This window comes from Lagopus muta, chromosome 1, assembly GCF_023343835.1.
Source record: "Lagopus muta isolate bLagMut1 chromosome 1, bLagMut1 primary, whole genome shotgun sequence".
Classification (NCBI taxonomy): Eukaryota; Metazoa; Chordata; class Aves; order Galliformes; family Phasianidae; genus Lagopus; species Lagopus muta.
In genome coordinates, this window is record NC_064433.1 from 130,352,601 (window position 1) to 130,376,049 (window position 23,449).

Genomic DNA, 23,449 nt, shown 5'->3' on the forward strand with positions numbered 1-23,449 from the left:
GCTGGTGAAGTCAACAGAGCTTTACTGCAGTTGCTGGATTCGGTGTCTTAAGAGAAGTAGTGCCAGTGTATGACCGGAAATTACATTAAATAGGTCTGATCAGAAGTCATCCTTTTGAACATGAAATAGATGGAAAATGCATATTCGGCAAATGTAGAATGTCTTCTCTTAATTTCTCATTTGATAAAACACTAGCAAATCCAAGGCAGAAAAGATTGCTCAGAGCAGACCAGAAATCCCATTGCTTTCGGGATGTGCAGCTCAGGGAAAATATATATCGAACAAAGATTACCAGGATTGTCAGAGATCACAACCCTGAAGCAGGAAAACACCTTCCATAGTTCAGGATTATGCCCACTGTATACTATGCTGTATAGGCATCCAACAATGCAGGCAAGACAGGTGGTCATGCTGGAGTTTGCCAAGGAAGACTACCTGAAAGCTTTGCAGACTCTTCAAGGGGCACTGAAGAGGCATTGAGTTCAAGCTTCAAATTCAGTGAGTCTTGAAAATTGGTGAATGTGATGGAAATAATGGCTACTTGGCACTTGCTTCTTGCTTTATGGTTGGGCTGGGTGTCCTGGGAAGGGCTCAACTGTCAGCACCTTTTGTCACAATTCTTACTGTTTGGTGACTGTAAAAATGTGTGAACAGAGGTTGAAAAGGTTTTAGATATAAAACTGGAAAAATACATTATTTTTAGTTTGTCTCTAAGACTACCACTGTGGGTTGATCTCTCTGTTTTGATTTAGTCATTCAATTTGCTTGTAATGAACCGTGTGCATGAGCTCTCTGCCATTGATTTAGAGTCCCAGCTCAGGGCACCTGGGAAAAAACAAACAAACAAACAAACACAGAAATAAACAAATGAAAGTAGTAGTAGACTTCTGAAAACTCTTTTTTTGAAACCTCAATCAATTGGTTCATATATAAGAACAAGCTCTAGGAAGAACAGGGTCTTGATTTTTCATGAAAGTTCCCATGGTATCAGTGCCTAAATTAAAGTCTTCTGTTTGTGGAAAAATTGACAGCAAAGAATAGGTGGCCTATAAAAACAGGCAGCCAGTTTTCCTTTGAAAATTGATCACTATTGTTATGGATCAATTCTGTTTCTCTTGTTTCTGTTGGCAGGTTCTGGCTTCATTTGTAGCTGTCTGCATTTTCAGTTTTACTACATAAATTGTTTATTTTAAATAAGGCTCAGATACAGCCTAATTTACAACCAAATCAGCATGAGATAGCTCTAAGGCAATCCAGTTCTCACTTTTTGTTCTCTCTTGTGATAGAGGCCACTGGCATAATCAGCTCGTGAGCATGTGTTTTGGACATTGCTCCTTCTGGGCCAATCCATAGAGGTTATGATTTGTTACAGTCCCCTGCTAAAAATACTTCTTCTTAGCTCACGCTGTGGCAATTTATGTTTTCAGTTTGGTGGGACCAAAAGTTCAGCCTCGGGGTATCAATCAGGAGGGTAGCTATCACACAAGCTCATTCAAGCTTCAACCCCCTGTGGCTCTCAGACATATGGGAATAGCTTCCTTTGAACAAAATAATACAAAACCCTTTGTAAAAAGGCTCTTCTAGCCAGCAGTTGCTGCATGGCTTTTTAGCTCCAGAGGTTTCCAGTTCAGACTGATTGTTGGCCAAGGCAACGCTGCCCACCAGCCACTACTGAGGATGGAGGCCACTTTACATCTACTTATTGCTTTTAAAGCATCATGAATGGTAGCAACTGTTCTCACAAGTGGGATTTTCTTCTTAGAATGAGTGTCTTGGCTCCTGTGGTAGAATTATCACTCGGTCTAAATTGGGAAATACGAGAATAGCAAAACTGGCAGTATTCTCCTGCATCTTCATCTTTTCTGGATTTTTTTTTTTTTTTTTTTGTACTGTTTTGAAGAGTGGGATATTTCTGAAGTGTGAGTGTGATGAGTAGGTGCCAAGTTTTGAAAAATATCTCTCAAGGGTGGGAAACACAGTTCCTGTGAGAAGAGCCCTAGTTCTGTAGTGTTTATGACATTCATTGTGCACTGAGGGATCATGTGTGTACAAACTTAGTTCAAATACAACAAGGATGACTGTCAAACTCCATCCTTACTTGATTATCAGTGATATTGGGGTGCAAGTTTCTAACTTTCCTTATTCTTCACACTTTCTTTTATTTTCAAGATCTTTCCATCTTCCCATTTCTGCTGGCTATCCTAGTTTCATCTGCTACGTCAACAGAAACTTAACTGTCTCTTTCATTTATTTTGATCCACTTAATCAATATAAGCAATTTTATTAAAGTAGTAAGTTATCAACTTTTAGACTCAGTGAGAATACTCAACAATATCATTTTTATTGTGCTTGCAGTTTAAATTATTTTTAAAATGTCTCAGGCATAGTGTAGTCAATCAGTGTTGTTTGAAGCACAGATAGTACTCAAGGTCTCTGGTCTCTGACATGTTAGAAAGTCATTCAGACATAACTAAAGAAGTTGAAAGCTGTAGTGTACCCCTTGTGCTTTCACCAGGCAGACCAGGTGACAGTCAGATAGCTAGATTACAATTACTACCAAGAGTAATTTTTATTTTATAGTTTTAAGAGGAGATCTATTTTGTGGGATGTTATTGAATAGTAATTTTGATGTAAAATAACTCGAGGCTAATAAAGAGACAGCTTTTCCTCCTGTTATTTAAACCTGCTATTTGCATTTATATTACTTCATATAATGAAAAATATTTACACGGCATTTAAAAATTTGGGATTGATGAACTCCTAAATGTACCTATGGGGTTTAAGCAAAATGCTTCCACTGTTTATTTTTGTTTAGTAGTGTGAAAGACTTATGAGGAAGAACAGAAGGAGTAAAGTACTCCTTAAAATTTATGGAATATTAAACAGATAACTAAATGAACCCAAAGTAATTCAGACACTGTCTCACAGTAAATCAAGCTGTTTTGTACTTTCCTGACCCTAGTCAAGTGTTTTCAAACTGACATTAAAAATGAAGTTTTCCAAGAATCTTAATTAGAGGAAGGTATTTAATAGCAGCTCTTTTCATTCATCTATTTAAAAATGTTATCTAAACAAGCCAGTATGTTGTTGACTAGAGGTAAGAAGTAAGTGGTGAAGTTTCCAGGTATGAAAGAAGTTTCAAATCTATAATGTACTGTCCTAGTTGAGCCTATTAGCGAAGCAGAGTTCATGCAAGAGTAAGAGTAAGACCATGGTTTCTTTTTGAGCTGTCTGCTAATTTTCCTCTTTTAACTTCAGTTACTTCATTCTTGTGTGATGATATATGGCTGTTAGAATTTTTGGATTTTCGTAATTTGCCGTGTAATATGTTTAGTTTAGTCTTAGAACTGTAGCATCATTAAGATTGGAAAAGACCTCTCAGATCACCCAGTCCAACCATCAGCCCACTCCCACCATGCCCACTGACCACATCCCTCAGTGCCACATCCACACGGTTTTTGAATACCTCCAGGGACAGTGACTGCACCACCTCCCTGGGCAGCCTGTGCCACTGCATCACTGCTCTTTATGAGAAGAAATTTTTCTTAATATCCATCCTGAACCTTTCCTGATGCAGCTTGAGGCCATTAACTCTCATCCTGTCACTGGTTACATGGGTGAAGAGGCCTACTGCCACACTGTTAACAAATGGTGAACCTACAAAAATGAATCTGTTTTTCAGTGTATGATATGTCTCACTGCATTTCATGTTTCTCAGCTTCCAAATGGAGTTATGTGAGTGCCATTCACCTTCTGGTGCAGGAGCTGTAATTGTTCAAAGGTGGGAGGAATGGTGTTTAATTTAGTAAGAGCATTAGTTTTGCGTATTTAGATCCATGCTTATTCAGTAGGGAATTGATTAATGATTTGGCACTCAGCTGTTTTTGTCTACTTTTGTGGGCTCACTGGGAGACACTTAATGGGAACAACCAGCTCTGGGTTTTGTCAGGAAAGAGGTGGGAATGCAAGAGTGCAGATGGGGAAATGGGGAATGAGTGGGTTCAGGCAGAAAAGAGATCACAGGAGACCCAGGGACTCCAGAGAGGACAAGAAGGAGAAATCTTTAGGTTAAAATAGGATCATAAGGAGCAAGAGAAATTGGCCAAATGTTGTCACTTTGTAACAATATTCAAGAACAAAGCTTGGCTTTTTCAGAAAACACTTTGAGGAAAATTTCCAGTGCACATGCTATGACAGGCCATAAAATCTTATAAGGCTCATAAGGAGTAAAACAGAGATTTCATTGAAGATGTTGGTCTTGTTTGTTTTGTGTAGTCTTGTCTGTAATCAGTTCAGCTGCTTTACATAATCTATATCTGTATCTAAAGTAATAGTTTTCTTTGAGTCACTGCACCATACTCTTGTGCGCTCATGTGGGACTCTTCCTTACATGTATATTCAAACAAACCTGAGTCAACCTGCAGAGGATAAGCCTGTCACTGTGCTTCTTCATTCCTTGAGAGTGCTTCTGTACATTTGTCAAAGTCGTTTAAATCATTACTCAAATCACTCAGAAGTCATGTTTGTGTGCAAATACTTTTTAATGTGTTGCATATATTACGTGTTCCTGCTTTGCAAGATCACTTTAAGATTGTCACAAAGTATTGGGATATAGTGCTGTAACGTTATTGAGAGTTTGAAGGTTTATCCAAAACCTCAGAGGAAATCAATACAGTTTGCAGGAAAAGGTCTCAAGCATATCAAATTTCAGTTTCTGCAAACCTCTCCATTTGCTCCTTCCTTGAAATTGGCTTGCTAATCTCAGTCTGTTAACAAAGAGATGCACTTCACAACTGTTTCCAAATATGTTTTTGGACATTTTCAGAAAATATATGTTGTCCTGCAACTTGGTAGGGTGTAACTGTGTGCTTTCAAACAAAGCTTTTACATCAACGTTGCTACTTTCCTGACCGCCTCTCTGGTTTGATTTATAGATGCAGTGACTAACAGTGAAAAGTGTCAGTATCACTGGGAGATCAGAGACAGAAATTCCATTAGGGGTGCATGCAGGCTTGGCAGATAAGGTGAAACAGGCTATGCAGTGTGATGAAATAAGTGGAATCAAATTAATGCTTTCCTTGTGTAGGAGAAGCCTGGAGATACACCCTCCAGAGTACAAGCTGACACCTCACTTAAAACAGTCCAGGTCTCAATGGAAAGACAAAGTACCTATGGACTGGATAATGTCTTCATATATGGAGGTGGCAGGCAGAAAAGGAAGCAGAGACTGCAAAGAGAAGGCAGTACGTCCAGAGTAGGGCCCAGTAAAATGCTCCTTGCTGGGGCATTTTGAGGAAGTTGAAGGAACTTTATGTAACATTTCTCAAAATCTGGGAGGAGATAGGAAAGGGTGTGATATGTGCTTAGTAGAGGCTTGGATGAGAGATGTAATTTTAAGCTTTATAAAGAAGTTACAAATTATAGGGATATTTTGCACAATGCTATTACAAATCCTGATCATAATTTGTACTGGGGAAAAAAAAACAAACAATGCAATGCAAACTGAATCAGTGACTTTCAGAAACCACTCTAAGCAGTGATGGTGTCCATGGTTGTATTGTACAGCTGTGTATATTCCCCAGCTGCAGATCCTGCTCAATAGCATGTGCTCATTTCTACAAACCTCAAGCTCATACTTTTCTACCTACCAGGTTTCTGCCAGGGGAAAAATAAATTCTTAATCACCACTGAGGCTTCTGCACCTCATGGTTCTGTTTCACGTTGTTTATTTTTATTTATAGGCACTCATCAGCATTATGCACTGTTGCCTACAACAGCAGGATGTGTTGGATACCTTAGGATTTTTTTCTTCTTCTTACCTATGTGTTGTTCCTTGTATTATGTGTTCTTTTTCCATCTGCAAGAAGCTTGTCAAAGTATTGTTAGTATGTAAATATGACTATAAATACATTTCCCAAAGAAAACATAAGCTGTATATCTATAATTGATTAAAGAAATATCAATTTTCCAAAAATCAAACAGGATTCTAAGAAGCTAAATGCACAGGGACAGACACATAGCAAACGCATACTTTTACTGCATCACACAAAGCTTTCAGCTGACCTGGTATCAGATGGCTGTATAAACTTCAATAGGTCATGACCATACTGTGTTTTCTCAGCTGCTTTTATACTTATGCTTCCAATGTTCGGCTGTGCCACACAGTTCACATAGCTAAATCAGGTGGCAATTTAGAAAAAGGTAGTAATGAAAAAAATCACAGGCTGAATTGTGGTTGAATAAATTGTGAAAATAGATCTGGAAATTATCCTGTGTATGCTATGTGTAACAATTTCTTCTTAGCTTGGGAGGGAAACTGCATTCATTTGAACAGTCATGCAGATGTTAACTAGTTCAAAATACCCAGGACAGAGCATTTATGCTATAGTGAGCAGTTTATTTCCTCTCCCAAAAGCTGGTGGGAAATTGGAGCTGACTCCTGCATCAGCTTTGTTCTCTGCCTATCCTCCAGCATGCAGGGCATGGGGCACAAAGGGTTGCACTGCCCACCACTGAAGCAACCAAATACTGCCTGAGATGGCATCTCTCAGGACTTTCTGTCAGTTCTACTCCTGGGAAATTGAAGTTTTCTGGACAGAGGGAGCTACACCCAACTCTGTTGTTACTCGGAGGGGGCTGCAAAATTAAGCCCAGAGTTTACTAAGGCCAAAAAAAGATCAGAACCTTCTCCTCGTTTCCTATATTGGCATCATGTTCCTCAGCTGTGCTTAGCATTGTGCTCACCTCCTGCTGCAAACGGAGGCTAGAGGGAGGAGTGCTACTTGTTTCCTCAGTTTAGCAGTGTTATTCCTATTTAAGATCACTTACTTATCCAAGTAGAAAAAAAATATAATTATGCGTTGCCATCATTTCAAAATCAGGAAAATGTATATGGAAAGTAAAGTTTAAGAGAAAAGCTGTAAAAAAATGTGTGAATCCAATATAGAAGGAGTTCAGCAGGATAGGGCTTATTGTGTTTTCACCAGCACTTTTTTCTTTTTTTCTAAATCCTGAATAGAATCATGGAATCACAGAATCATAGAATGGGTTGAAAAGGACCACAGTGATGATCTAGTTTCAACCCCCCCTTGTATGTGCAGGGTCGCCAACCACCAGACCAGGCTGCCCAGAGCCACATCCAGCCTGGCCTTGAATGCCTCCAGGGATGGGGCATCCACAGCCTCCTTGGGCAACCTGTTCCAGTGCGTCACCACCCTGTGTGAAAACCTTCCTTCTAAAATCTGATCTAAACCTCCCACGTCTCAGTTTAAGACAATTGCCCCTTGTCCTATCACTATCCACCCTCATAAACAGCCGTTCCCCCTCCTGTTCATATTCTCCCTTCAAGCACTGGGAGGCCCCAGTGAGGTCTCCCCGGAGCCTTCACTTCTCCAAGCTAAACAAGCCACTTCCTTCAACCTTTCTTCACTGGAGAGGTGCTCCTATGAAAAAATAGCTTTTTAGTTTCAATTAATTTCCTGCTTTCGCAGAGAGAGATTCCCTCCTTTACCTTCTCTTTCTACTGCCAGCAGTGCAGAGATTTCACTGAAATACTTCATCCTTTAAAGCAAGCTAATTTAAATGAAGAAGAAAATGGTTGCTTTTGCCAAATATACTTATTAAAAGTTGGTAGTATGATATCCCTGTTTGTAACCGTGTCTAAATACCTGTCTCAGTTTAAGCAGCTCAATATTCCAATCTTTTTTTTCTAATATTACCTATGCTTAAAATGAATATTGCTTTCTTAAAACACATATGATTTTGGAGATGTAAATGCACACACACTTTGCTGTTAATATGTCAAAATCTTTTGAAACAATGCAAATTTCCACTTTTGTCCTGTAGGTGGACACCCATGGAAACATTCTGCTAACATCTCTTGAAATTCACAACGAGGTGGCAAGCAACGAGGTCACAACCAGCGTTACGGATGCCAGAAATTCAACGATATCCTTTGACAACTCAGGAATCCAGTTCAGAAAACAAAGCTCACATCGCGAAAGCCTTGGAAGGCGTTCATCAGACAGAACAGGCTCCCACAGCAAGAGGGGCCATTTACGAAGAAGGTCTTCACAACTGAAGATAAAAATTCCTGATCTAACAGATGTGAATGCCATTGACAGATGGTCAAGAATGGTGTTTCCGTTCACATTTTCTCTTTTCAACTTAATTTACTGGCTATACTATGTTAACTGAGTGACTGAACTTTTTTAAAGGACTTCAATTATAACAAGTGAAGTATTACTTGCCTGCAGAGTTTATATATATTTATATGTAAAAACATATATATATATGAACTTTTACAATGTAGAGAATACTCATGTATGTGTGAATACGTACAATGAAGAATCGTGTGTATATATGAGCACACACTGGAGAGCAAAAGTATATGTATGCACACATACGTGTACGCATTCATTCTGAGGTTATGGACAATGTAACATAGAATGCACTTCCGAGGAACTTTTTGATTTGAAAGGCAGGTGTCGTCCAAAGCAAGCCTTGGGAACGTAAGTGTTGTGTATTATCACTTCAAAACTTTGATGGTCATAGAAATTTTCAAACAGCTGTAATGGTGTATAAAGTCAGTATTTAGTAACATTGTTTGTAAATGCCGCCATGCACACTAATCATAAAGTGATAGAGTTACACTGGTAAGTTTAAAGTAAGTCATTTGTATTGCAGAACCATGAACAACAATTTCATCAAGCCAAACTTGTTTCTCTTTGCTAGAATTTCTTGGTTTTGTATGACCTAACACATTTTTCCCACTCATTAATGGGCATTGTTTTTAATGGTCTCTTGCTTTCTATTCTGCAGTAAGCAAGCTGATCATAGGAGTGTTGCTGTAGGTCTTTGGAGATGCATACATGTTCATAATATTTCAAACAAGCATTTTAAATGTCCGTCAACGGTGAAAAGAATCTTTTGTAAGTACTGTAAATGTGCAGCACATTTTCCTCCCCTTGGACTGGTTCCAGCTGCCATGTCATTTTGAAAGCGAACAGCACATTTTTAGTGTAAAGTAGCTGCGATTTCAACTACTGTCAACGTGTTCTACATCTGCTGTAGATTTAAAGATTGTTATTCCAGTGAAAGCGTAGAAGATGTCTCAGGTTATTTGCTACTTCAACATGAAACCACCTAGCTGTAGCATTTTTTTAAATATGCATTCACATTATTTAACATTCTTATAACATTGTATGTTAATGTAAAATATATTTGCATAATATGCATATATTTTCTCAATGTTTTTCTTTCCTGTGCTTGCTATTGTGACTGCATGCTATGTCATATTTTTGTTTCTGTGATGTTACAACTTTTTATTCTTTAGAACTGAGCAAATAGAGCACTTCTGATACTTTGATTCAGTAATGGAGTATTTTCATATTTTATTTATATACTTAAAGTATATATAAGTACATTTATGAAGCTCATGTCCTGCAGTCAGAGATCACAAAAGACAGCAAGAAGTATATTTTGTTTCAGGACTGTGTTCAGACTCACCTTTCATGCAAATGTAAGCACTTTGGTTTTCATTCACATTCATTCCCTAAGCAGTTTTACAACTGTTTTCAGTCTAGTAGATTGTAGTCATCCAAGGTATGCCTATTTCAGATCTGTAAACTTAATTTGTTACTTATCAGAGCAACCTTTCTAAAGAAAAGAAGATATATTTTTTGTAAGCAGTGTTTCTATCATGTACATTCGCAACTACCAACAGGTGCAGTAGCATAAGTAGATTTAAGACAAGAATTTAGGCATGGCCATGCCTGTACTCCATATGCAGGATTCCTGGGGGAATCAATAGGAAATTATGTCAAAGAGAGAGCTTTGAATGTTAGCAAGGGACATATCTATGGGAGAAAAACGTGGATATGCATGTTGATAAAAAACGTGGAAAAAAGCACCAAGATGGAATGATGATGAGAAGGCCTTGGCTTTGTTAACAAGCCAAGTGTTCTCACTGGTATTTGGATTACCTATGAGTAGAGCACTCATGCTGCTGCCATTGTACACTCTGTTGCTATTTCCACCCTTGACTCTGCAACTGAGCTGAGAAACTTTGCTCTGGGCTGAACTGCAGCATAGGCAGGTTGCAAAGCCTGAGCTGCAGTCTCATCATGGGGGCTGCTGCTCACGGAACAGCAACGTGTTCCTTCAGCTGCCTTGAGGTAGAGCCACAGTGTGATCCCCATTGCCCTGCCCTCGCCTGCAGGACTGCACTGCAGCCCTGCTGCATCCTTGGCACTAGCACAAACTGGCTGTACCTGCAGCTCTTAAGCACTGCGACTGCAAATAACTGTATGGCATGAGAAGCCTTGAAGGAAACCATGAAGCTGGAGTACAAAAACTTGTTTTTGAGCAGCTCCTCAGTATGAGCTTCCATTGGTAGGCTGCAACATATTATGAGCTGATATTTCTTCCAACTGTGAAGGGATTGTAGAGCATGTTGTCATCCTTATTGTCAAAGTAATAAAACAATTAGCACCTTCCCAAATACACATTTTGTAGATTCATTGATAATATCTCCCAAGCTCTTACCTTAATAGCAAAATATAATTAAACAAAAAATATGATATTAATAAAACATAACAACTGTAGGCTCTACTTTGGAAAAGTTGCCCTAATGAAATATCTTTGAGCAAGTCCTTTGGTTAGTGCCCTAAGCAACTGTTCTGAAAAATGGAATTCAAGAAGAGAGCGGTCCCACCTTCTCACTGTTTTTAGTCACTGTTCTCCCCTTTCTTCGAGCTGCAGCTCCTAGAAATGCTCTGGTCAGGTAGGGCTCATTCACAACCATAAAAGAGCTTTTATTTGTGATGTGAATATGTACTCCATATTCTGTAGAGGCTTCAGAGGCTTCAGTCGGGATTTTTATGTAGATGGAGAAATTACTGACTGGTCTCAGAAAAGAGGAAATGTGCATTTTCAGCACCTCACATGGGCAAGATAACTGAGTGTCTGAGTCTCCTCCTCCTTGTACATCTGGATAGCAGTTTATTACTGTTACCCCCTTCAGGAAACTATTTCCCACCTTCCGTCTCATTGCAAAAAGTGAGCAGTTGCACGTTTCAGGTTTTCATGAGATTCCAAATCTATCAGCCCAGGCAAGCTCCATGGGGCACAAGCAGCTTGGACTGTGAACACACTGAAGTCTTGGTTGGACTTGAAAAAAGCCAGGAAATTCTCACTTAAGGTTAACACTTCATCCTTAACACGCATTTTTGTGCCTTTTTTGCCAATTCCCTTCTTCCAGTCCCAGCACCACTTCTTACACACAGACACACACACAACCATGTGTTAAGAACAGTGTTTGCCTTGACCTCACATTTTCTGGCTATTGTCACTTTATGCTAGCTGCAGTGTATGACTTTAAACATAGGTGGCTTTAAGACTAAAAGATGATCATTCCAATCAAATTGCGCCAGAGAAATGCATTGCATAGCTAATTAACTCATTTCTAACTCACACTAGCTATAAATAACATTTACACATCATTTGTTTGTAAAAGGCAATGGAAAAAAAAAAAAAAAAACCCAACTGGAACTATTTGTGTTGTAGCCCAAAGGGTCAATAAGCAGTAGAAATATTATGATGATTTAACTCTAAGTTGATTTCATCTCATTGTAAATATAAACTAAAATCCAGTCTTTTTTGCTTAAGGCACATCTATGTATTTTTGGTATTCTTCAGCAATGGAAAAAAAAAAGAATAGTAAAATGGAATGATGAAGAGATGCTTTATGGAAATATTGATAAATGAATATTCATTTATTAAAAAGGATTTAAAGATTAATCGCTTACTTTTTTTTTCTGGGGATAGAGGGAGTATGATGACTGTGCTTGGCTAAATTTTAATGTTTAATTAGATTTTAAATGTCATGCAACTGTTAATCTTACACAAATTTAAAGAAAAAAATAGATGAAATTTTTTTAAAGTTCACATACAATTAGAAAAAAAGAATTGCTGTGCTTTTAACTATGATATCACCTAGTGTTTTCTATGGTAGATTAAGGAAGAGGGGAAACTACATCCACTCTAGTACCATCCACTGTAGTACCAGTATCCATTGAACTGGCAAGATCTATAATGGCAACCCAGCCTCTCTTCCACCCTCAGGTTTACTTGGTATGAGCAGAAAATTTGTCCTCTGCTTTACATGCAGACATCTACCTGCCCAGGAGAAAAAAGAAGACACTGGTGTCTTGTTAATTTGCTTCATTAATCAAATCATTAATATTTCAAAAAGGAACCAAAAAATCTCCAGCTATAGGAACTGTATCAGGAACATTAATTGTGTTCCTCACACTTGTTATTGCTAGCTGTTAGTAAGCTATTTTAGAGGGGTCAGGAAAGAGGCAGATTCCAAGAGGGTTTTTTTTGAGTCGTGTTGTTAGCAGTTCACCAACCCTTTCCCTGAAAACAAAAATTCTGTGAAGAACCCTCTGAGGATGAATGGAGATTTGGAAAGCACGTTTTTCTCAAACTTGATTGCCATGCTTCGCGTTGGAGCAGAAGCTTGCTTAAATTTCATAGTAGCTAATGGTACATGTCCCAACTTTTAAGCAGTAGGAAAAATATTCAGCACTACCAATTTGATTGCAAGGCCATCGAAGTCAACTCCCTCTGACTTCAGCAACTTTCTGCTCAGTTCTAGCAACTCTTCCCAGATCACAAGTAACATCTACTTCACTATGCTCCGTACTGTAAAAGTAGAAAAAATTACTGATGTCCCGAAATTAGCTTTGTGATTGGGCTATCTGGGAAGTGACTTCATTCTCCATTTGAGAGCTGATGTACTGATAAATGTTACCAATTAATATCAGTACTGATTGATGAGGTACCATTTATTTTACTAAAGGACTTATTAGGTATGTTAGTCTGTTTTCTCCAAACAAATGTGGTAATTAATAACACTATTTCCAAAGATATTGGTTTCATAGGCAGAACTGTCACAACAGCAAGGACTACTTACTGATAGAAGAAGTGAGGCAGACTGCTGAAAATTATAAGTGGAGAGAATCCCAAGGCTTCACTGATTCATTTGTTTGGTTTTTTTTCTTAATAACAAAGGCAGAAACTCTCACAAATAGTATCAAACGCTCCTGCAAATACAGGGTCTGAGCTTTTCCAAAAAGATTTCAGATTCTGGGTGTTTCATTTCTGTGGTTCTCCTACTTGTGAGACCATGTACACCCTAATCTGTGTAATTAGACATACGTCTTCCTCTGGCTTGTCAACTCCTTCAGCAGCTTACCCTGCACACCACATCACTTGCTATTCTTGAAAACTCAAATCCACACAGATAGAATATGCAGCAGTACAAGAAAAACAACTACTGTCCCTAAATCAGCCATACAGTAACTGAAACTCAAGTAATGCTTAAGCAAGCATAATATTTCTGAAGGATAATATGTTTGGACAGCTTACCTAACCTTCGCAAGGTACTACTGCTAAATACTTTTATCCCACCAGTGCAGCCTAATTTAAATCAGTATAGTGTTTTCCTTTATTTTTTCTTTTTAATTTTTTATTATTTTTTCCCCTCTTGAAAGCAGGAAAATACAGAAAGCAACTGCTCAGGGCAAGTTTACACCTGGTCTCCCCTGACAGACTTCCTCAAAGCTGCTCAAGTCTCTGCCCTGAGTCCCCCTTTGGAGGCACTGATCTTTCTCCTTTGACTACAGAGGGAGCCTTAGGCTAAATGCTGTGAGTTATCCCCCAGCTTACCACCAGCACTTGGCTTCTTTCAGATGTTATTGCTCTCACAGCAAATATCTGGAGATAAAATAGCTATTATCCTAGCTGGCAGGAGGCACAGATGCAAACAGCATGTGTACTCAGTCTGTGATATATCACAGCAATCTTCAGGTTATCTGTTCTAATATGGTTTTTAAATGCATTTCGGTTTATTATCTAACCTTGGAGTTCGCATTATTTTCTCCAGATGCTGATACTTTCTATATGCATATACCTGGAATTCTGGGACAGAGCATAGGGATTTTTCTAAAGATTTTAAGTCATTTGAACTCAAAACATCTGGGTATCTTCTCTGTCCTTCACCAGTATCAGAGATCACGATTTGCGTTGCCTTTGCACTGGGTTGACTGTAGTACCAGGAGCTCCAAACCTGCAGCTGTGTGCTGCCAAGTGATGACTTGCTCAGCTGTACCCACGGACAAACCTGAAACACATTCTGCCTGTTATAAACTGTTTCCCTGATAAGATGCTGTGTTAGTCTAAGAACTAACTGCTGCTTCACACTCCCTCCGTCTAAGATGCCAGCACTGCCACTAGAGACCCCATTTTCCCATCTTTTGAAAAATAACATAAAAAAAGAGAATTCACAGGCTGTTAGGCAATTATCTCCCTCCACACAACTGGGATCAAATTTTGCTGCAGGTTATACATTTGATCCACAGGGACAGAACTAATTTGGTACAGAATTCTTCCTGCCTAGGGCTACTCTTAAAAGTTTGCAGTCCAAAACACCAGTAATGTAGGTACATGCAAAAGTATTTAAAATTGTCAGTGGTGAAATCTTTTTGGATTTGTTCTTCTGGGGATGTCTGATGCAAAATACATGAACAATTGAGGGAGCAGGGAGCAGCACACAGGAAAGATAGGTTGACAGTTGAACTAGGTGATCTTAGTGGTCTCTTCCAACTTTAATGATTTTGTGATTCTATGAATCTCCACTGCAGGCAGCCCAAGAGCTCTTGTGCTCCTCATGGCTCCTCATAGCTGAGCAGCAGGATGGTTTGGATGGAAATCCCTAGGACATTACCCAGAGGCACCATCCTATGTCATAAAGAGCCAACGAAAGCACTGCATATAACTACATCTGAGATGGAGGGGAATTTTCTGTCATGGAAAGACCTCAGGTCCCACGTAGATACCTCAATGCCTCCAAGGTGCTGGATTCCCCAGAAGCATTGTATTTCCTAGGCAATCACACATTGGATGTGCTGTTCTGCCCTTCAAAGTTGTCTGCCTCATTCCCCCGCTACTGCAGAGGACATCTCAGTGCTGAATTTGTCCCATCTCATATGGCATATTCATCTGAGTCTTCCTCAGTTGTAGAACATGGCTAAAACCAACAGAAAGAAAAACTGTCAACCTGAGGGCTATTTAAAGCCCACACACAGAGTTCCAAGCGCACATTTGTAATATTAATTCTTTAATTAGCTCCAAAACCAACCTCCAGAGAAAATTGTAAGCAGCCGGGTGGAACAGAAGGAGCCGGGTGCATGGCAGCACTGCTGCACAATGCTCTGCAGCTGGAGTTGCTGTGGTTGATGCTTCCATCTGTCAGGGGCACAAGAGAGATGTAAGCAAGGCAAAGAGCCGGAAGTAATTCTTTCACTTGCCTATATTAATAATATTTCGGACTAAACTCTTTCAGTTGAAGCTGAAAGGTTGCTCATGAAGAAAGCCTGCAATTTGAGTGATTCCATATCATGGTCAACACTTTGTCCCATTCACCTTCCCCCAAATCTTACAGCTTTGCTTGGAAGCTTAGGACTGTATTGGCTGTTGTGAAGTAACTTCTGATTGCTTACTGAATTTGGAAAACTGGCATGACTTCATTTGCAAAAGGGAACAATTCCAAGGCACGTTTTCATGTCAACTTCACATTCCTGATGTTGCCTTATTCTATGTTGGAATCTACTGCATCATTAACTAATTATTTAATGTGAAGCAATGAAGTTTTTTGTTTATTTTTTTCACTAAAGATGTGATATCCATTTGCAGCAGGAAAGCAATTAATGTGTAATAAATGCTTATAGAAGTGGACATAATGGTATTAACAGTGAAACAATCTAAATGAGAACAATAACTTGCTGTTGTTTGAACATTATCTAGAACTGTTAGCAATTACATTTACAGAGTAATCTTAGTTTATAGTGACACTGATTAGGTATTCTATATAAGCAGTTAATATAGCATACATCCATGTATCTCATTTGCTTTGACAAGGCAGTTTTTGGTGAAGCCAGTGCTAGAACAATTTCCTAATGACCTCACTGATGTTAAATTTCTTTTGATCATCATTTCTTGCAGACCTGTAACATTCTGAATGCAGATGACAGTTTTGACATTCACAAAGATGTAGGTTTAATTATCATCTTGATTACTTGAGCTGGAAAGCCAGATGCCTAAATATCATGAAAGGTCGAGTAGAACAAATCCTGATAGTCGGTATCTTTCAGTGCTAGAAATGCTGTTTGGATTGGAAGGTGACTTAAAGAATAACAACAAGTAATTGGGAAATCAAGAGCTTTTTTATTGACACAGCTCTCTTCTTGCATGGAGAGACTTTGTTTAAACAAGAATATCGTCCTAACAGATGCATGAATCTGAGCTGGAGTACTGAAGACATGTAAATTATCGTAAATTGTCTCAAATAAAAGAGAACAGAAAAGAGAGATAGATACCCAAGACACCAAGCTATATAAAAATCTGCTAGTTTTTCCCAATGTCCCAAGGCAGGTAACACTTTATTGTTGAGAGACTCACATAAAGCACAGCAAGTCTCCTCTTTTATAGCAAGAAATTTGTCAATATCCTTTACTTATATGTGCATGATTTATAAATCTATTTTCTAAAGCAATTTGAGGGTTATAAAATCATACTATTATTTAGTACACAGCTCCTCATGGACTCTGGTTTATCAACTGTTGGATAAAGAGTGGAAAAAAACATCTGCTAATCACTCATTAAACTAGAATAGACTCAAACAAATGACTGCTATTAAGAGTCTCGATCCAAAGCCCATTATAGTCAACAAAAAGCTCTCAGAGGTTTCAGCAGGCTTTGCATACCACCTGAAGTTAATGTTAGCTAGACTGATGGAAAAAATTGCGTCTTAATTGATTACAGAATATTAAAGACAATTAAAAAAAAAAGGACAGATCTTCATTAAATTAATGAATTTGTGGGAAAGTTCAAGATACTGTAGGGGACTGAAACCAGAAATTGATGGGCAGAAAGGACAGACATTTTCTAAATTTTAGTTTAATCAAGCACACTGAAGTTGTTATGGTGGCAATTAGCCAGGCTGCATTCTTTTTTTGTCTACAGCTGTCCACAGAAGAGTGCCTCACACAAAAGATAAGCCCTCAAACAAACAAACAAACAAACAAAAAAAACAAACCTCAGCTTTCTCCCTGTCTGAAAGTGGAACAGTCAGGAGCAAAGCACTGACATGCACCTGCTTTCACGGAATATATGGCTATGCTTCTGGATGGGAACTGTGCTGGCTTTGTAGAAGGTTTGTAGCTGAAATCACAGCTGTTCCACTGATAATGTAATTTTACCCTGTAACAGATCATTATTCATTAATAATACAATTGTTGATACTACAATGTTGATAGTACTAGGATATTATCCCTGCCTACAGCAGGGCGGTTGGAACTAGATGATCTTAAGGGTCCCTTCCAACCTAAATCATGCTATAATTCTATGATTATCTAACAATTATGTAAATTGTCATGTTACTTAATAATTATGTAAAAATGCATGGGCCATACCAAAGCGTTGACCAGGTAACTGTAGCGTAGGGTATGAGATAGTTCTGATTTAGAAAGTAGAGCTTTTGGCTAGAAACTGCTTTCAGGTATACAGAAGTAAAAACACAGCCTGAGTCGTGAGCTATTCCTGCCCATTAACTCAGCCCAACAGGCCAAGGATGTAACCACAAAAATAGGAAATTTTCACTGCAGTTAACCTTATTCATAGTTACTAGCTAACTAATGGCTGCCACCATATCCTGCACACATTTTCATTTTGTTGGCTTTGTCCAGAACAAGACCATAGCATTAGGAACAGAGCCATTGTGCTGCCCAAGCCAGGCAGATCACCCAGACTGACCAACTGAGTGCTCACTGCTAGAGTGGCTAGAAAGTCCTCCAGGCAGAGTGTATTTACAGCTGATTTTCCCCCATTTGCTTTTGTGCCAAAATTGCCCTTTAGCTCAAATAGCAGTTCTCCATCTAGCATTTACTCTTTCTAGGTAAAAAGTACATCCTTCTTAACCTTCAGTTTGCTGGGCTAAAAGTTCAGCTGTTTTCAGACATATCATAGAATCATAGAATAGCAAGGTTGGAAACGACCTGCAAGACCATCTAGTCCAACCACCCTCCCATTCCCAGTACCACAAGCTACTAAACCATCTCTCGTAGCTCCTCATCCAGATGCCTGTTGAACACTGCCACGGACGGCGACTCCACCACCTCCCTGGGCAGCCATTCCAGTGCCTGACCACTCTGAGAGAAAAAATTTCTCCTAATGTTCAACCTAAACCTGCTCTGGTACAACTTCTGGCCATTTCCTCGGGTCCTACTATTTGCCTGGGAGAAGAGGCCAGACCCTTTTTCATCACAACCTCCCTTCAGGAAGTTGTAAAGTGCAATGAGGTCTCCCCTGAGCCTCCTCCAGACTGAACAATCCCAGCTCCCTCAGCCGCTCCTCATAAGACTTGTGCTCCAGACCTCTCACCAGTTTCATTGCCCTTTTCTGGACATGTTCAGTTCATGCTCTTCTCTCCTCTGATCCCTATCTTCGTCTCTCATCTACTAAAGAAAAAAAAGTAATTCTGGATCATGAATGACCAAATTATTATGCACTATTTCTACTGTCTTTATTCTTTCTGGTTGTTTCTTCTTGGGCATTATTCATGGTGAATAACAGAGGCCAAGACTTCCATATCTTTCATTGAGTTCCATTGAGAGATAAGAGAACAGGATATGAAGTGCAGAGAAATCCAGATGTCTACAGGTGGTAAGTATTGTCCAAGGGGCCAATTATAAGGGGCCAAATAAGACATGTCCAACACATCTTACGGTGTGAGCACTAACATTGTGTCCCACCCCATTCCCTGGTGACTATGATGCACTTCACTGTCACAGGTCAAATGCACCAAAACAATATATTAAATGTATTCTGAGCAAGTTATTGCACTTATGATCTATAATGAATTGTATTCTAAGCAAACAATGTATTAGCTTATGACTAATCTGTATTCTGGGGGCCAGAAAGAGAAGGTAAATTAGAGTAGGTAAGGGTAAATTCGATTGGGTAAGGTTATACAAATTCCTAGGAAAGGCAAATTCAGATAGGAGAGGTGATATAATCTGTATTGATACATCCATTGTGGGATGAGGTCTAAAGAGAGGGAGGTTTGCAAGCTGGGGGGTCTCAGGCTGGCTGAGGGGAGCTGTGAAAGCTGTCCTCCAGCATCCTGATTTTATACCCTTTTTACATGTGGTTTGCCCTGATAAACAAGGGGGGAAAGGAGGGGAGCTAACTGTTACCAGGTATACAAACTAAGATACTAGCTAGGGTATATAGAAAACACGACTTTGCAAAAAAGCAGAGAAACTTCCATTGGTTCCTTAAGACTTCGTTTTCAGTTCTCAAAAGCATGAGGGATTGTTTATATGTTAACCAACACATAATTTTATGGCCTCTGTGTTTTTGCCAAAGACAGCATTTTCTCTTTCCCCTGACATCTTCCAGTCAGAGCTCAGGCTCTTGACACGAGTACTAGGCCACACACAGTTTGACACAGGTAGGTGAGGGAGGTGTCAGAGGCATAGCTATGGCCTTATCCAGCCTGCACGGCTACAGGCAGATCTTGTTACTGACCAGAGGATGGTTACTAGACCTGTGCCCTGTCCTGTCCTCCAGTCATGCAAGACCTCTCCCCTTCTTCAGCAGGCTGTGCTAGGGCTATACTCCACACACTGGCAGTACCTCCTCTGCCAGGGAGACTCAGCACACTGAATTACCTTGCAACCAATTACTGAAACGAAGACCACCACCCATGCATGAAGCACAGTGCTTGTGGAAATGGTGTCCAGGATGCTTAGAATCAAAACATCTTTTCTCACCGGCTCAGCTAAGCAAAAAACTGCTCACAGATGTTGTTCTTGACATCCACCAAGGGCAGAATGGTGATGACAGCAACCCAACACTGCATGGATCTGTGCCTTACACATCCAGCAAGTTGCCTGTGCAAGTCATGCCCTGTGGGTGCAGATGGTAGCACACCGCAGCAGGCATGCTTCTGAGTGCCAGAGAAGATTTCCCACTGATGCAGAGACATGTTTTAAAACCCATCAAATACTAGCTGACATTTTCTAAAATGGCTAAAACTGACTGCCCTTTTCTTCTTTTGGTACTCCACTTGCAATGTTGCACAAACATCCCTGTCAAAAGTCAGATGCAATTAAAGCCCCAGGACAAGCTGCCACCCTACAGCCAATCACGACCTGATGGTTCCAACATGAACCGGGAAGACGCTTTGTTTGATGGGACGGAGGGAAGCTGAAGAGCTGAAGAGAAAGGTCTCAGTATAGAGACCTAATTCTTGAATATCTATGAAAAATTAGATTGTTGACGTCATGTAATCACGTGAGTGTTCTCTCTACACCAAATTTCCAGTGGTTCTTAAAGGATTCTGCTCTGACTGCAAAGACTTGGGCCATTCCTGTTGCTTCATGATTGCAGGAAAAAGGAAGCACCTCTGGCTCCAAGCCATGGTGTAAATCAGACTCTGCACTGGAGTCACTTTGTTGTTGGGTCTTTCTGGCCCAGCGGTTTGCATTTTGACAGGGATGATCCTTGCTGGGCAGCAGCTCTGCAGTCAGTCCATGAGTGCTACACATGGGTTTGAGGGACAACAATGCTTTGTCAGGAGTAGGAAGCAAGGCAGTAAAGAAAACGTCAGTTTTGGCACTGAGCAAGCTGGGAAAAAGAATTATATTTATTTGAAATTTTGTTTTGTTTCTGTTTGCCAAACAAAGCCTTGAAGTCTCCCTTTCCATCAACATGGCAGGTGAAGACGATGGGAAAGAAAGTGTCTGCTGTTGGTCACCCTTCCTGCTGGGGAGTTCCTAGTTCTGGGATGGTGATGGGTGTATGTGCCCAGGGACTTTCATCTGTCCTTTGTCTCCCTCCAAGGAGAATTCTGGATATATGTGCTGGGAAAGTGCCTCTAAGGCTGCTCTACAGCTGATCCCAACAACATCCTGTAAAGACACTCAGTAAGGGACCAAGAGGTTTGTTTTATTAAATACATGTCTCTCCAAGATTCCAATCCTTTTAGGGTTTCCAGTTGTACAGTACTGAGGATGAAAACAACCTTGAAGAGGCAAAACTTGAATGCTATACTAAAATTCATTCACATCAGAGCTGTTATCAGGGGACAAGAGGATTGTTTATGTTTTTTCACGTAATAGTACTTGTCACAGCTGCAGTTGCTTGCTTTTTTAATCTAATTGCTGACTTGAAATGCAAATGACTGTAAAATTTCACAGACATATTTTAAAAATGCAAATTGCATGTGACGAGAAACTCACAAACTATTTTTCATGGCCTGTGAATAGGACTTCTGTTTGTCTAGGGGCGTTCTTTTGAAAACTTCTCAGTTTGGAAATCAGGCAGTTAAGATGCCTAGCTTAAACTCTGGACATACATCCTCATATTGACGATTAGAAATGTTTGTAAGATTAGGGACATACTTTGGACATACTGAAGAACAAACACCACAGAGAAGCATGCTCTCTACAATGTTCACACCCACTGCTGCGTATGAATTCATACAGCAAATTGCAGGCATGCATCTGTATATTTTCTTCAGCATTTACATACTACTGTGGGTCAAACTTTTAAAAATTATTTAGCTTAAAAGTCCTAAATAAACGTACATTTCCCCCTGGGATCTGGGAATGACTCTATGACTGTGGGGTCACGGAATCATAGAATGGTTTTTGTTGGAAGGGACCTCAAAGACCACCCAGTTCCAACCCCCTGCCATGGGCAGTGCTGCCACTCACTGGATTAGTAAGGATTGCGTGAGGAATTGCAGTTCGGGATAAGCAACTACTCTGTGGTTGCCTGAAGCCATTGGATTGGATGCAGTAATGCTGGTGTTCCCTCCCTTTCTATTTTTAAAGGTCTTAATCTTTAATATTTGTGCTCAAGTGTAGCTGCATGCTCGCTAAGCAAGTAGGATGAATCCCAGTTGTTGGAACAAATTGCTCTTGCGGAGAACAAAACCAATCAGTTATTAGCATAACATGCCAGTAGGAGACTTGCCAAAGTTGACTTGGGCCTCCAGGAGATAATGCTGTGTAAATAGCATTAGATTGCAACTAAAAGCTTGAAATTGAGGAAAAGGAGAATTGCAGAGCAGATGCGTAGCAAACAGCAAACTGAAGAGTAGTACATTGGAAAGGTCCGTATGAACACCAGCAGTCTGCAGTTTTCCTGCAAAAAAAACCCTGAAAAATGAGCTGCCACATCACTGCCACAATTTTTGTATGCACATCTATTTTCCCAAAGAGGGAATAAGTTACTCCCAGAGATAGCTGCTCGGCAGTTTCTCAAAAAATTAGATTACTGATGTCTGTCTTAGCTTGCGATATTCAATAGCAAGCCCCCCAATTTCTTAGCATCTTAGCTGAGATCATTAAAAAAATGATAAATTATATGCACACAAATACAAACTGAAGGTGGTCACTGGCAACTTAAGGTGGAGTTTGGCACCCTTAGTGTTTTTGTTCCTTCAAATCCTTAGTCTGGCAAAGAGGAGGCTCAGAGGAGACCTTATTGCACTCTACAACTTCCTGACGAGAGGTTGTGATGAGGAGGGGTTTGGCCTCTTTTCCCAGGCAATAAACAGGACCTGAGGAAATGGCCGCACGTTGAACCAGAGGAGGTTTCAGTGAGATATCAGGAAAAACTTTTTCTCTCAGAGAGTGGTCAGGCACTGGAATGGCTGCCCAGGGAGGTGGTGGAGTCGCCGTCCCTGGCAGTGTCAAATCCAAATTCCTTTTGGATAGGAGTTGATATTCAGAGGGATTTTTTTTATAATTTGTTCAATGGATTTTTCAGTATTCAGCTGAGAGGATCTAGGAAATTGTAAAGATATATTTAGGAAGCTTAAAGGTAGGATTTAGCTTCTGGGTCCTGAAATCTGATATCTTGTATATATATATATATATACACAGAGATTCAGGCAGGAACACTCATAGGGAGCCCCTGAGAAATCCCTGCCTTGAGCTGCCTCCGAATGCTCACCAACTGGAGACAGCTCTGCAACTGAAAGCTGAAAAGCAGTGTCTCCACGGTTAGTCACAAAGCCAGGCAAATCCTTCTGCAAGGCAGAACTTATGCACTTGGCATCACTTCCCCTTGGCTCTGAGGTTGAGCCCCAGAGTGGTATCTGCAGCACGGTGAGGCTCGGTGCCATGCCTGCACACAGCCTGGGTCACCTCTAGTTCAGGCAGATCCACACCATGCTCCATTGCATCATGTAAACATGCCCCTCACGTCTGAATGGTGCAAATGTACAGTATAATCAATTGCATAAAGGCAGAGGTATAAATAACAACAACTGATTAGGAAAGCATCGCAATTAATCACAAGAATGCAGGCT

The 23,449-nt window shown here is 40.0% G+C and overlaps 1 protein-coding gene across 1 annotated transcript in view; it reads left to right on the forward strand.

Annotated features, from left to right (window-relative positions):
- The window catches only part of GABRB3 (gamma-aminobutyric acid type A receptor subunit beta3), a 112,820-nt gene extending 101,021 nt beyond the window's left edge, over positions 1-11,799 (forward strand). The window contains exon 9 of the mRNA XM_048930880.1: positions 7,846-11,799. Coding sequence (XP_048786837.1) covers positions 7,846-8,196 — 351 coding nt within the window. The 3' untranslated portion in view covers positions 8,197-11,799. The remainder of the gene's footprint in view (positions 1-7,845) is intronic.
- The last annotated feature ends 11,650 nt before the right edge of the window (positions 11,800-23,449 follow it).